At 42.2% G+C, this 15144-nt stretch overlaps 1 protein-coding gene across 1 annotated transcript in view; it reads left to right on the plus strand.

The window, feature by feature from the left end:
- LOC310941611 (proton myo-inositol cotransporter-like) overlaps positions 1-14973 on the plus strand; it is a gene marked incomplete at both ends in the record, with an annotated part of 72071 nt that extends 57098 nt beyond the window's left edge. The window contains 6 exons of the mRNA XM_083906797.1: positions 6096-6259; positions 6344-6464; positions 11807-11932; positions 12095-12213; positions 13442-13594; positions 14861-14973. Of these exons, the coding sequence (XP_083762923.1) occupies positions 6096-6259; positions 6344-6464; positions 11807-11932; positions 12095-12213; positions 13442-13594; positions 14861-14973 (796 nt within the window). The remainder of the gene's footprint in view (positions 1-6095; positions 6260-6343; positions 6465-11806; positions 11933-12094; positions 12214-13441; positions 13595-14860) is intronic.
- Positions 14974-15144: the final 171 nt, after the last annotated feature.

Consider the following 15144-nt stretch of genomic DNA (forward strand, 5'->3'; position numbering starts at 1 on the left):
CTGTAGGGATTGGTGGCTAATGATCTTGGGATCATTTGGACAGTTATTGGTAGTAGAAGTAAACCTGTAGATAATTATTAATTAATTAATTAATTAATTAATTAATTAATTAATTAATTAATCTTTTACCACTTTATCCTACACAAGGCCCCCAGCTGACATAGTGTGAAAGGCAGAGTAGACCCTGGCTGATGTAATGTCACCCAATTTGTACTTATTTATGTAAGTTTATGCTTTTTAGTTTTTTCTGCAACTGAAAAAAATGCACTCAAATGTACTTCTTTCATCCAAAATGTTCTGTATTAAATATTTCATTTATACGTAATCATCATTTATATAAATGCACTACAGTGCAGAGACAGACACTACAATAAATGTTGAACGTCTAGCTGTTGATGGAGGGAAAATGGTGGTATACTATATATTGGCCAGCTATTTCCCTGATAGAATAGAATAGAAAAGCCCATATCATTTGCTCTCCTAAGAGCCTTCAAGAGAGTCTTTTATCAGTGTCAACAAGGAGTCAGTGGCATCTTCACACCATCCCTTATATGAAATGGACAAAGAACAGTGGTGGGAGATTGAAATTATACTCCTCAGTTGTCTCTCAGCGCACATTTTGATTCTTTTTGAGGGTGAGGACATGATATGATACAAAAACAGATGCACAAAAGTGATCTAATGTGTGCATATTATGTCTGCGCTCTCCTCGTCAATTTAATCACTGCAATCATTATCTCGCTCCTGTTTCTGTATTCTGTCATTATCGCCCTCTGCGTTGTCACTGTGTATTTAATGTGCTGTGGGAGAGGTTTTGGAATCGAAGCGTGACAGACGCGTGGATCCATGTTTCCATTTTCAGACCAGGGTCAGGGCCAGATCACACCTTCCCTCTGCTCTACAGGGCTTCTTATGTAAAACACAGTGGGTGTGTGGATGCATCCGGGTGTGTCTGTGTTTGTGTTTGTGTGTGTAACGAGTTTATTTTTTCCATATCTTTGTTGCTGTTTGTGTGCAAGTAAAAGATTGTGAATGCTCACATAGGGGGAAAAAATGCAGTGCTTTAATGGCCATACAGTATATAATTAAAGGAATACTTCACTCATTTGCATGTGGCTTTGTATTGCTAGAATAGCAGTATTATGATTATTTTTGTTTGTTTTTTTCTTCTTTTTTCTTCCCTCTCTCAATTTTCCCCTGATTTCTAAAAAATATTACTTGTGTTTGCCACCGATGATGTCAAATGACGCGATTTGCTCATCCATAGGGGGACGAGACCATTCCCAGAATGTAAACACAGAGTCCGCCATCTTTGCTAACAAGTTACGACCGGCTCTGGCTCTCTTTAATTTGACCTTTTAAACTGAGAAGACAATGACAGAATGTAGTTTTAGTATTATTATTGTTATAGCTTATTTAAAAGGGGACAGTGCAATTTCATAAAACACATGATTACACATGGTTAAAAAAGCCAGAATTAGCCAGAAGGCTAGTTTTCATCTGTAGTCCCCTGGTCATGATGTGAAAAAGACAATAAAATAACAATTTAAAAAAGAAAAGAAAGCACACAATACATGTACAGTATAATACAAGATACATATGCAAACACTTACTAGTAGTAGTTTTGTAGTAACTGCTATCGCTGCAAGGAAAAAGACCTGCCTTTCAGCCTGGAGCCGCCACGGCGCCTGGAGCACCGCGGTCGGCCACCGGCGGCGCTCTGGCCCTGGCCGCAAACACCACCAACTGCCCGCTTGTCCTTTCCTTGTTTTGTACAATTTAGCACCATAGGAAAAAATACTGTTTCATTTGCAGGACTGTAATTTATTCGCCAACTAATTCCTCTCAGGGATTTGTGTTTTTACACAACTCACGCTGTCTGCTTCACTGTGACACTGGAGACAGCGAGACTCTCGCCGGGGCAGCCAGCGCAGTGCATTCTGGGAGTTGTTGTTGTTGTTAGTGTACATGGGCGAAAAATTAATTTTCCTGCCTTTCTCAGCCAAGAAGGCACTTTATTCAAATATTATTTCACATTGACCCAGTTTTAATAGACACTCATCTTTTAAACGGTGAAATATCCCTTTAACTGTCAACCACATAGAACAAACAGGAAACCTGTATGCCTTTTTAAAATGTTTTTTCTTAGACGAAAGCAGCTTCTACAGGTGAAAGAGTCAAACATTTAGTGTGACATAACACTTCTCTTAAACCTCTCTTAAACCTGGAGTGCAACACTAATTAATGTTACTGGTGTAAAACCTGTGTTTGTCCTACTATTTCCTACTATGTCCCACTATATGTTATACAAGTTAAACCCAGTGACAGTTTATTCATATGTTAGACCAACTTTCAGTCACATTATTCCAATTCAAATACCAATGATCAGATAATTTGACATTCATAAAAACAAGAAATTGAATATTATGCTCTTACATTTCTTTGTGAAATGATGGCAAACCAAGACCAAAATCATATTCTTCTTACTGTCAATGACTGCCTTCAATAACTCATGTGTAACTGAGAGAGAGACAGAATTATGCAGAAGCTGGTAAGCTCATCATAAATAGACATTTTTGCTCTAAATGCCCATTTCTATTGCACAGATTGAGAGATGTCACTTTAAATCAGGGTTAGCAGTCTAAAATTGACCTGTTCGGGCTCGCAGCAGTCAAGGAAACAAAAACAACACTTCACTGAGGAAAAAAAATAGACGAGTTAAGACATTTCCTGTCTGTGTCACTACAAGTATAATGCATACGGTACTGTCATGCTGTCAGTCAAACTAATTCCACTGAACTGACTTATTAAAATGCAACCACGTCAATGTGTCCATCAGTTTAAAAACAAAAGACAGGATTTTAATGACTTTGCCGAAGTAAACACCAACCACTCTCTTTACCACAACATTCACAACACGCGTGTGTGTGTGTGTGACCATTAAAATAATGCCCTCTTATCTCAAGAGGAATTTCCACGACGACACTATTGAGCTGCAGTGCTTCACTGTGCATTGATCTGCTTTAGCAAGGTTTCGTTTTGTCTTCCAACCGTTTTTTGATGAGCATCAAAGCTGAGATGCAGGTGTGCACGGCAGCATGAGGAAGCAACACAATGAGAGATTAAACAGGTGATGCATAATGTTTTTTTGTTTTTTTCTCAAGACGTCGCCCTTCTTCGCTCTGTTCTTTATTTACCACCTGCACTTGCATCTAAAATAACAACAATTCACACAGGAGGGCTGGTTGTACACACTGAGATGTGGAGGATGGATAATCACAGTCATCAGACTTCAGGCAGGAGCCACTTCACCTTCTGAGCTTTTGTTAGGAACTGTGAAAGTCTGAAAAGTGTTTTTTTTTTTTTTTGGAGATGCTTTTAACAGTTAACACACACTGTGGTGTCAGAGCAGTGTGTGTGTGTGTGTGTGTGTGTCCTGGAACCACAGCAGCCTGCAGTTGTGACAGCAGAAATTGTGTTTTTACTCCCGCTGTTGCTCTGAAATCAACTAATTGCCTGTAAGTGTGTGTCCACGTGAGTCTGTGTCTGTCTGTGTTGGAGTATTCCAGCAAATCTACTGTGCATGTACTCCTGTGAACTGATCTGTATCCTCTGTACTCTTCAAGCAGAATCCTCATCGCCTCCTTTGTTTGCTGGCTGAAAGTGAAGAAAGCTGAAAACGTATTTTGCAAACCAATCAACTGTCTTTGTCTTGGGAAAGAGCAAGGGACAGATAATGATGCTTTGTTGCCTGTCGGGACACACACACAGAAACAGATTATGTTTGCCTCTGTGGAGATTTTTATATTGTAGTATTGTAGTTTTACCCATTCTATACACACACACACACTTTGAATAAAGCACACAATTCTGAAAACCTGAACCTCATGTATCAAGGACGTGACTTGAAATTTGCTAAACACATAGCACAACTCCATTGGGCTCATCCAAGTGGCATTAATATCACCATAATCGTATGATTTAGCACACGTTGTTCACATAGAAACACTGACAAAAAACGCAGCACTTCTTACAGCTCCATCTCACTGACTCATGACGCACCTCCACACTTTAATCATATATCAAGGGACTTGGCCTACAAATATTTATTTGTTGTGTTTCAAATTGTATTTGTGAAATTACAGAGGTTAGCTTTACTATGTGAAATCTATGTTAAAACACCTGCGTATTCTTACCCTGGATTTCCACTGGACTCGTTACAGCCGCGATCGGCGTTGCAAATAGCTTCCATTCTAATCAATGAGAGCATTTCCACTGGCCGCGCTGCGGCACGTCTCAGCAGGCTATCGATAGGTAGCAGTTCTATTTTTGCCGTTGCCGCTGCTGAGTCGCGTCAAGCTCAACAGAGTAGATCGCACCAGACAGGAAATCAGACACAGAATCAAAGTAAAACATTTCCGCCCCCCTTTCAAAATCAAACACAATACGCAGGTCATAAAGCCTGTCACAACTTCACATCAACATTACGTCGTGACCAGTGCTGCCAGGTCAACAGTCAATTACTCAGAGTGTCTCGGAGAGTCATAATGTACGACGAGAGACTGATTGTTGAAGTGGAGAAACATAAAATCATTTATGACACCAGATCAACGGTTCTTCCACGCCGGAGAATGAAAAGAAGCTGTGTTGTTTTTTTTACTTTATACACACATCCTATCGCGGGATCTTTAAAACTCGAGTCCGTTCGAGATTATCGCGCGATCTTCCGTGAATACCGCTGGGTCCCAAGGCACCGCGCCGCTGCTGCAACTCGCCCAGGTGGGGATTGACGCTGGGCAGAGGTCGAAGCAGAACCGCACCGCTGACGTGCCGTGGCTGTAATGCGTCCAGTGGAAATCCGGGGTTAGTGCAGTCAGTGCCCCGTAGGAAATATGTATTCCTATTGTAAATTCCTGGAATTGTTGTCTCATGGAGCTCCGCTTTGTCCGTAAAACACGCGAGAGTGCTGGCAAGGGCAACGGCAACAGCATCGGCATCCGAAAACCGGAAGTCCACAAAAAGTCCTATTCTCGGGTCCACAGTGCAGCACAGAGTTCTACACAAGCTTCCAGCCTCAGAGGATTTATGTCCAGTGGATACATGTTATATATGACAGCAATGTGCCTGCTAGAGCCTGCAAATGATCAGTTTTTCCAAATGCTAACTCCCAGTAGCCTCTGTTGCTGATGTCATTTCCTGTCCCTTAAGTTTCGTTTTCCTTTTTTTTTTAAAGAGATACTACTAAACCGAGTGTTCTGAACAGGGCTGTTTTGGCAGGGTGATTGAACTGCTGTGGTGCTTCATTCTTATGGTATTTTGACCAAAGCATGTCACAGACATGTTCATTAGGACACCAGGGAACTAGTTTAACTTGGAGAAATAGGATATAATATGGGATCTTTAAGTAGTTATGGTTTAGGTTGGTGACAATGCTTCGTTAAGGCTGTCCACATGAACGGAAGTCAATGAAGTGTTGTGAAGGTATCATGGGCGCACTCGTCCATGTTTTTCTTCTTGTTGTTGACATGATATTATAATAGGAGTGGAAAGTGGACCACATGCAGGTGTCTGTAATGTTGACCGCATTCTGTTTAGCACCTTGTTGTCGATGATTGTGGATAATCAGTGTTCGTGAAGCGACATGGTGCCCAGGTTCTACCGAGTGTAATTATACTGTATGAGAACACGGTGGGGGGGGGGGGGGGGGGCTAGTGAGAGTGGCTGGTGCGAAACTATTTATAGCAGATTTCCTCCTGAGGGTCTGGTAGAGAGGCTGTGATTGGTGCATGAGTGATTGGCTCTTAAGTTTATTGTGGTTTGCTTGTTGGGTTGACTAATGATTGCACTTGTTTATGTTACAGTATGTTGTGTTTTGTATTTGGGCTGCAATGATTAATCAGTTATTAATTAATTACTGAATTAATCACCAGCCATTTTTGTGTTTTTTTATTAATTAAAACAACTTCTTTACAGCTTCATATATGTGAATATAGTTTGGTTTTCTTCCATATAACAAAGAAATCATTCAAACTGAATCATTTTAATGATATACCAAATAACAGCAGTTATTCCTTTGTGTTTTTTTTGTCCCTCAGGTACTACAGTGCCACCATCCTGCAGATGGCAGGAGTCCGGGATGACAGGTTGGCTATCTGGTTAGCCGGGATTACCACCCTCACCAACTTCCTGTTTACGCTGCTGGGGGTGTGGCTGGTGGAGAGAGTGGGACGCAGGAAGCTCACGTTGGGCAGCATCATAGGTACATCAGTCAAAGTGGCCACAGTTTAGAAATCCCAGTGGTTGTTTTTGTTCTAATATTGCACAACATTTGTGATTAATACAGGTACATGTTTGAGTTTAAGTCTGTTGGCCACGGGCTTCCTGATATCAGCACAGCACAGTCCACCCATCACCTTTCACCCATTAGACCCTGCCATGGCCAACTCTACCTGCTCCAAGTACCAGTGAGTGCACACACACACACACACACACACACACACACACACACACTCTCTTCTATATGGTTCAAACTGGCTGTTAGTGCACACCCACAGCGGCTCGAAAACACTGATCACTCTTCATTTTCAATATAAACCGTTAGGGAAAATAATTGGACTGTTGCACAGTTACCCAACATGTTTTGATGTTAGAAAACAAGTGCTGTAAAAACCCGCGAGTGACTTAAAACTGTTATGGGGAGGTAGAATCAATATTTCTTCGAGCCAACCAAAAGAAAAAAAGGGGAGCTTTACGGGGATTTATATTGATTTCGTCTTCTGAGGATTCACTTTCACACTTTTGGGGTATTCATTCAATGCTTAAATATTTTATGTGTACATTTTGTGATGTTTTGTACAAATACACTGTGAATGAAGGGACAAAGGAGTAATGCAACATAAAATGGTAAAGGGTCTGTATTTATATGCAGCACTTTGCAAGTCTTGATGACCACTTGCCGTTTCACATCCCTCCACTCACACATTCATTCATTCAGTTCAATCTACTGTATATGCATAGCTTTTTCCCATCACACGTCTTTCAGTCCCATTAACATGCTGCAGGCACAGCTGTCAGGAACTTGGGGGAACATCTGCATGTAGACTAATGGTTCCTGGGATCAAAGATCCACATCCTTCAGATTGAAGGATGGACCCACTCTAACACTGACCCACAGCTAAACTGTGAAATGAAAATCAACATGATTTGAAGCTACATCCCTTCTGTAAAAGATATGTGTGTGTTTTTCCACACATATTACAACATATTTTATATATTTAGTCAAACATATGCCGCTTTTCCACTACATGGTACCCCACGGCTCGAATCTACACAGTTTGGGATGATTTTCCGTTACAATATAGTACATTTTAGACATTTCCCCTGGTAATTGTTGGACATTTACCCATGTTTTTAGGATTGTTAAGTCTTTTTAACTGACCTACAGTGCGGCATTGTTCGGTTTGATTCTTGTGTCTGACCAATCAGTGGCCAACAGTCCGAAAACATCATGTATAGTCTCAGCTCAGCTCGTTTAGAACCTCAGAGCAGGTAGTAAAAAGTACTAGTTATCAGGTACTATTGCTAATGGAAAATCCAAAAAATAGAGGTGTGCCAAGTCGTGTCGGACCCATGTTGTGATAAAGTGGATATAGACTACTTATATACAGTATATACCTCTGTTGTGGAAGTTCTCTGCTGCTGGTGAAGCTTGAAATGGAGAACCTCAGCCGGCCGACAAGTTTTTATTTTCGTTGCAAGGAAAAGGTCAATCTTCACAGGAGTGATCCTAGCTGGAGAAAGACCTAGAGCAAAGTGTGCCCTCCACATTTATACCTGAGCAACTTTCCTTTTGCATTCCTCCTATAGGCAACGAATCTACCTTTTCAGGGCGTAGCTATGCAACTCCCCTTTTGCATTCCTCCAATCGACGAAGAGTCTGCCATTCCAGGCGGTATTTTCACACCGCTTTGTCTACTGTAGGTATCGGATGTTGCAGGATGGTGTCAGTTCAGGCTAGACACAAAACACAATATACAATACACTATACACAAAGCACCTAGTATTCTGTGTTCGGCAAATATAGGGTGATGGGCAGTTATAGCTCTGAGACAGAGAAATTTAATTTACCATTACAACCCCTCACACATCACACAGATCAATATCTGTCGATTATTTTCTTGATTAATCGTTTGGGCCATATAATGTAAGCCGATGTTCTCGAATGTCTTGTTTTGTCCACAGACCAAAATGATTCAGTTTTAACGATTTCTTTGTTATGTGGAGCAAAGAAACTTAATTTACCATTACAACCCCTCACACCCCTTATTAAAATATTAATAATCGATTAATTGATTAATGATTTCAGCTCTAAACTGATTTATAACTTATATATTTGTTTGATCGTCACCTAAAAACTAGGACTAAATCAGCCCCGATTGGCTTCATTGCCTCCACAGCCCATGTAGACATGCTTACACACACACACACTGATTGTCAGAGTGTGTGTGTGTGTGTGTGTCTGCCTGTGCAAGCCAGAGATCAGATACCTCCAATGTCTCAATTTACTCTTCACTTACACACAGACAGGAGAAGAGATGGCTCTCATGTGTAACAACGGTCTTTCATCATAACAAACAAACAACATCTAATGGACTCACTGTCCGGCTCCCACACACTGCGACGACGACGCACCGCCTCACACAAACACAAACACGGAGGTAATTTGGAGAGATGAGTGCTTTTACCACATTGTAGTGGTCTCATTGAGTTCACTTTACTCTATGTGAGCCCACACACACACATACACACACACACTCCTGGCTGACCACAACATTATTACAGGAGTGACATAGCCACCACAGGCCTCATACACTCATTGTGGATGCGACGTGTCATTACAGTGTATGTCTCCAGTGGGTTGGAAAGGACACACTCTCTTGAATATGTTAACTTGTTTTCTCTAAGCGTCCGTACCTCTTACTACAGACTTACATGCATGTGTCAGTTTAGCACCTTTCAGAGTTTAGTAGAGCACTGTCTGACACGACTGACTCAGCTGCAAATGCTAAAATGATGGTGATGTCCGTCACAATTGTCGAATACACTTAGATCAGAAAAATGAGAGTTGATTGTGTAACACCTGTGTTGCTGAATTCATTTGCCCCATTCCTTCCATCTTTTTTCTTCAGATTTACTGTATGCAGTACAACTCTTCTTTTTCCACAGTTGCAGTTTTCATTCAAATTCACGTGTGGTCTCTTATTGTCAAGACAGCACATTTAAAACGGACCTAGAATGTAAGTTTTGACGCTGTTTTTTTGGTGTGTATCTGCACCATTACCTCGTTTACAAAGCCCTGAAGTTTCGAAAAACAAACAGTTCAGCCACTGTTGAGAACGCGGTGTTATATTGTAATCTCGGGCTCAGGGAGATTTCTGAAAAAACCTGGTCCAGTTACGTAACCAGCATTTTTCCTGAACAGCGGATCCTCCTGCTCCGGGCACAAGTCCGGGCACATCCAGTTACGTACATTAAGCTGAGAAGAAGAAGAATGTTCATTGTGGAGGTGTTTCACGAGCGACAGTGTCTTCTGACTTGGTGTCTGACTCTGGGTCAAAGTCATAAAAGGGACTGCGGCGGGGAGTCGTGATGAAGCTATTTTTAAACATTGTTAAAACAGTGTTTTGATAATGAGTAGCAGTGCATCCACCGTTCCAGAGGGGGGAGCTGCGCTTCTGAGAGCTGGTGTTCTGATTACGTCACTTCCAGGAATTGGCCAATCACAAGACAGTTTGGGTGTGAGATAGAAGAGAGCTTCAGTGAGGAGAGATTTCTATCGGCTCATTTACAGCAACTAGGAGATTTTTGACCATAAAAACAAGTTGATGTATATAAGTAGACCTCCATAACTCACATATGTGCGATAGGACCACTCTTTGGGAGCTTTAAGGCACAGCAACATAAAAGGAATAAAACATAATACCAATAAAAAATAGAAGTAAAATAGTGACATAATAGAAAAGTATATAGAAGTGAACAGGTTGACTATTTTTATCCTCAAGTGAAGGGCAAGGAGAAGAGGTGGGTCTTCCCATTCCAAAGGGTAAGGAAAAACTACCAGGGAAAAAAACCCTTATAACAGGGAAAAAAGGTAGAAACCTTAGGGAGAACCACAGGTGAGGGATCCACTCCCTGGATGGACAGACGTGCAGTGGATCTTACCCAAAACATACAATACACAATGACAAAGAATACAAAGTTATAAAGTCTTTAAATGCCAGGATCCATCTGGATCATTGGGTTTGTCACAGTATGTTGTGAAGGCTGTTGTGGTCAGAGACTTGGGGATGACACAGTCCTTGTTTCCGTCCTGGTCTCATCCTGTTTGCTGGTGGCAGCAGAACTGTAAGAGATTAAAAAAAATCATGTGCTACATGTAGTTTTATGGGCTATATGTCATGGGGGGGACATGTATTAGACCTCAAAGCTCGGGATGGAGCGTGAAGAAAAAAAGCAAGATCCGAGAGGTAAGATGGTGCCAAACCATTAGGAGCTTTAAAAACAACAATAGAATTTAAAATTAAAACCCTAAATCGAATACGAAGCCAGTGGAGAGAGCTCAACACAGGTGCGATGTGGTCTCTGTTCTTTTTTTTCTGTTAAAACGCGAGCGGCAGCAGTCTGGACAAACTGGGGAGATGACTGGTCTAAACCAACAGACTGAGAATTACAATAATCCAGCCGAGATGTTATAAAAGCATGGATTAGTGTCTCTAAGACCTTGCAAGGGAGATGGGCCCTCCCCTTTGGCGATGAGCTTTAGTTGAAAAAATCTTGACTTGACCAGAGGAAGTAGTAAACATGTCTATATTTTTTTTTTTTAACACATAAACTGGAATTGTGATTCATTCATCAAATGTATATACGTCTTGGAAGTTACAAAAATGGCAGAAAAAATAATCAGCATTGTCATAGAATGGACAAATTTGCTCTTGGCGTGGATTATATCGTGAATTGCATTGCGTTAGTTTGTCATATTTTGAAGGTGCCGCTAAATAATACATGGCTTGTGCTCATGTCGTTGAACTCTGTACATTAAGCATATTGACCTGCACACAGGGAGGGCAACACACGTGCACTGACACATGCACTAACCGCTTCACTAATGAGACTGGATGCACAAAGGCAGGGTAAAGATATACTGTAATGATGGTGACTCACATACTGTTCGTCTTTGGTTCTGCATTTGATTCATCACTTCCTGCATGTGTGGAATTCTACATACATTAATTTCATTTGTGAGGCGAGGGGGAATTTGCGGGGGCGGAATGATTGCTTTGTGGGTCGACGGTGGCTCAGTGGGAGAGCGAGTCGTCTTTCAACTCGAAGGCTTGGGTTGGATTCCTGGCTCCGCTAGTCTACAAGCCGATGTGTCCTTGGGCAAGACACTTAACCCCACGTTGCTCCTGGCGGCGTGGTACGTCATACGTGATAGGAAAAACGTATGAAAGTGCGAGTGAATGGGTGTGAATGGGTGAATGGAAACTGTAGTGTAAAGCAGCTTTGAGTGGTCATCAAGACTGGAAAAAGCGCTATATAAATACAAAAACAATTACCATTTGTGTGTGTTACACTCACTTCTTCCTCATGGTGTCCTTTTATGTGTTTGTCCACCTTTCTCTTGATTTATTTGTAACAAAGGTAAAATAAAACCGATACTTTACTGTGATACTTGACTGTGGTTCCTTCCATTTCTCGGCGTTATGTTATGTATAGCTCATGTGATTTGTGTGTGCTTGGACTGCAGGCTGTGCGAGCCGTGCATGCTGGACCCCGCTTGCGGTTTCTGTTACCGTGAGAACAGTTCGGCTCTCCTCGCCTCCTCCTGCGTTCCTGTCAATAAGGCCTCCACTGAGCAAGCCGCATGGGGCAGGTGAGTCACAGGATGCTGCTTGGAGAAGTGCATATACTGTAGAAGGATGGGGAAGCAGTGTTTTGATTCTGACATCGGATTAAAATCTAGATAAAATGACACAAAAAGAGTGGTTATTAAAAAAAACTGTGACTGTACCCCCCCCCCCCCCTTCCTTTCCAGATGCTCCAACGTCAGCCTAATGAAAGATCACACTTACTGGGCCTACAACTACTGTCCCACCTCCTACTCCTGGCTGGTTTTACTGGGGCTGGTGCTCTATCTCGCTTCCTTCGCACCAGGTAACAGAGACTTAGGGCCAATTCCAATTCCTAACTTAACCCTCAATCTTAACCCTCAAGCTCAACCCTTAATCTTAACTGACCCTCAAAACCAAGTGTTGAGGGTTATTTTGTCACTTAGAAATGGGACACCCCTTAAATGCAGATACATCTTCAGACTGTGGGGGGCAGAATAACGCGAAAGCTGCGTCCAGTCTGTCAACTCCAAAAAAGAAGAAGAAGAACACATTTACGTCACGATTATTTATTACGATCCGTTTGTCAGTCAAGTTATTAGGTTGTCAGTTAGTTATAAGATGATACTCATACAAATACCACAACCACGGACATATTCAGCTGACAGTTACCACACACCACGGCTTATTGAAAAGTACACGATAGCAAACGATCGCTTGTCCGCACCGGCCGGCTATTGACAAAAGATTGTAAAATAAAAATAAATGTTACGCAACAATGACGTCAGTAATCCATAATATGGGTCTAAACTAAGATAATACAATGGTTTTCATCATTTTTATATCTCTATTAACAAAGAAAATACTTCATTTGTAGCGTACTCGTTTCGCTGCTTTCGGCGCCATCTTTGTTATGTCAAAACACGCAATGCATTCAGGGTAGCCCTTGCTCCCAAGGGTGGTCTCGGAAAATCTCAATATTGAGGGCGATACAGCCCTTAAACTTGTCCCTCAACTTAATTTTTCTGAGAATCGGGACAGCACTTGCACTAGAGGGAGCGCGCATTTTTGAGATTGAGGGTTAAGATTGAGGGTTAAGCAAGGAATTGGAATTCACCCTTAAACTTCAGGGTTCAAGATTATCTGTATGTTTTGAATCATCCTCTCTCCAAGGTACGTTCACTCAATGGCTTGAAAATAAAGTCAGGGAAGACATTGGTTGGAGATGGTTTGGTCACGTGCAGAGGAGAGATAGTGATTATAATAGAGGACATAGGGACAGTTGGTGTAACAGAAGTAGACACAAGGGATAGAGGATTTGTAGAGCCTCACGCTGCACCGCTTTAGCTACAAAATGTGCAGAATCATTTGAAAGTCATTCCTACAAAAATACAGACTGTTAATGTGTGGCTGTTGACGCACATGCGTGTTCAATCTCAATGTGTCCAAGTAATCCAGGAGACACCTTTATCTGTTCTTCTGTGTTGGCTTGTCTCCCAAAAATGTTTCATAATGAAACCCAACAGGCCTCAGCTCTTATCTATGTCTCCCAGGAATGGGTCCAATGCCGTGGACCATCAACTCGGAGATCTACCCGCTGTGGGCGAGGAGCACCGGGAACGCCTGTGCAGCAGGAGTCAACTGGACCTTCAACATTCTGGTGTCGCTCACCTTCCTCCACCTGGCTCAGTACCTCACCTATTATGGTCAGTTTGCATGAAAATCGGGTTTGTCGGGAAAATCGAAAAACATGAATGAAAGAGAAGATAACGTAGGGGAAACTTGACATTTGATGTTTTTTTTATAGTCTGCTCACAGTTGACTGTCACTGTTTATTGACTGATTGCGAGCGAGAGGTGGAGAGGGGAGGAGTCTGTGTCACACTTTTACAAGCAGCTGAATCAATTAGTCAGGAAGTGAAACAACAACAATAAGCAGCTCATCAGAAACCACGGTGTGAAAATGCCGAATCTGTGTCACAGAATCACTCTGTTGCCTGCCTGCATCACTGTATACTCTCTGCATGCAGCTGTGCTTGGGAAATGGTGCACAGGAGATCGATAGACTGTGAAGTAGTATTATTATTATTGTTATTATTATTATTATTATTATATATCGTGTATCGTGTGAGGCAGGGGAGGCATGTCATCGAGATGGAGACCCCACAGCGGTGATGGCTGATCAGTATTACATCTGTAGTGTTCTTGCAGCAATATTAAAACTTCAAAAAATCCTTTTAAAGGGACACTGCGTAGTATTTATGGGTTTATATAACCCAAAATCCACTTTTTTAATACATATTATGTGCTCCTCCATTGTCTAGTCGCTGTATAATAGTTTTTGTTTCATTTTCGTAGTGTTTCAAAAAGTCATGTAAAATAACATGGTCGCGGGCCGCTGTTGCATTGCCACTGTTAGCAGCGAGACGCCATGTTTCTACCGGAGCCTGTAAGGACAAACCCGAGAGAACAAACCAATCGTCGCTTTACTTGTAGCGGAAGTCCCGCCTCCTCTCTCTCCGCTTCGTCTGCTACGGCCACGGTAGCTCGCCCTCTCCCTCGCTTATGACAGCTCTACCGCGGCCAAGAAGAGCTGTCCCTCGCCCTCGCCCTCTCCCCCTCCCTCTCGTTGTCTGTATAAATACAAGAACCTCATCTGCTGACACCGAGAAAGACGACAAGGACGACATTTGACCGGCTGCGGATACCGTAGCGCTCAGGGATCGGAGGGGGTGAGCAGAGGAGCAGTTCGTTGTTGTAAATTTCAGCCTCTCCTCTAGATGTCACTATAAACGACTTACTTCAGGTACAGAACAGATAAAAATGTGTGATTAATCACAGCCATTGCTGCAGTCGGCCTGTTCACACCCCGATAAAGCAGATCTTTTCAGTCTTACTTTACACCAAGAACAGTGAGTTGGGTGTATTCCGTCCCCAACCGTCCCCATCACGTCCTCCGCCAACGTGGCTCAGCAGCAGGTTTCTCCTCAGACAGGAAGGAGCTGACCTTTCACAGAGCCGGCGATCGATCCATCAGGAGCGACGGTGGAGGCATCCTGAGTCAGTGTTTCGATCTGAGCCGTTAATTCTTTCATCTGGTTTATTTAAAAAAGAGAAGGAAAAAAAAAAGAAAGTCACTGAGAATTAAACACAGTGTCAAAGAAAAGTTGTTGTTGTCACTGAAATGGAAATGTGTTTCGTGTAGCGCTGGCTTTTCACTCACTTATAAATGTCATTGTGCTTTGACAAGGAGAAAA

This window comes from Microchirus variegatus (assembly GCF_963457635.1).
Source record: "Microchirus variegatus genome assembly, chromosome: 20".
Lineage (NCBI taxonomy): Eukaryota > Metazoa > Chordata > Actinopteri > Pleuronectiformes > Soleidae > Microchirus > Microchirus variegatus.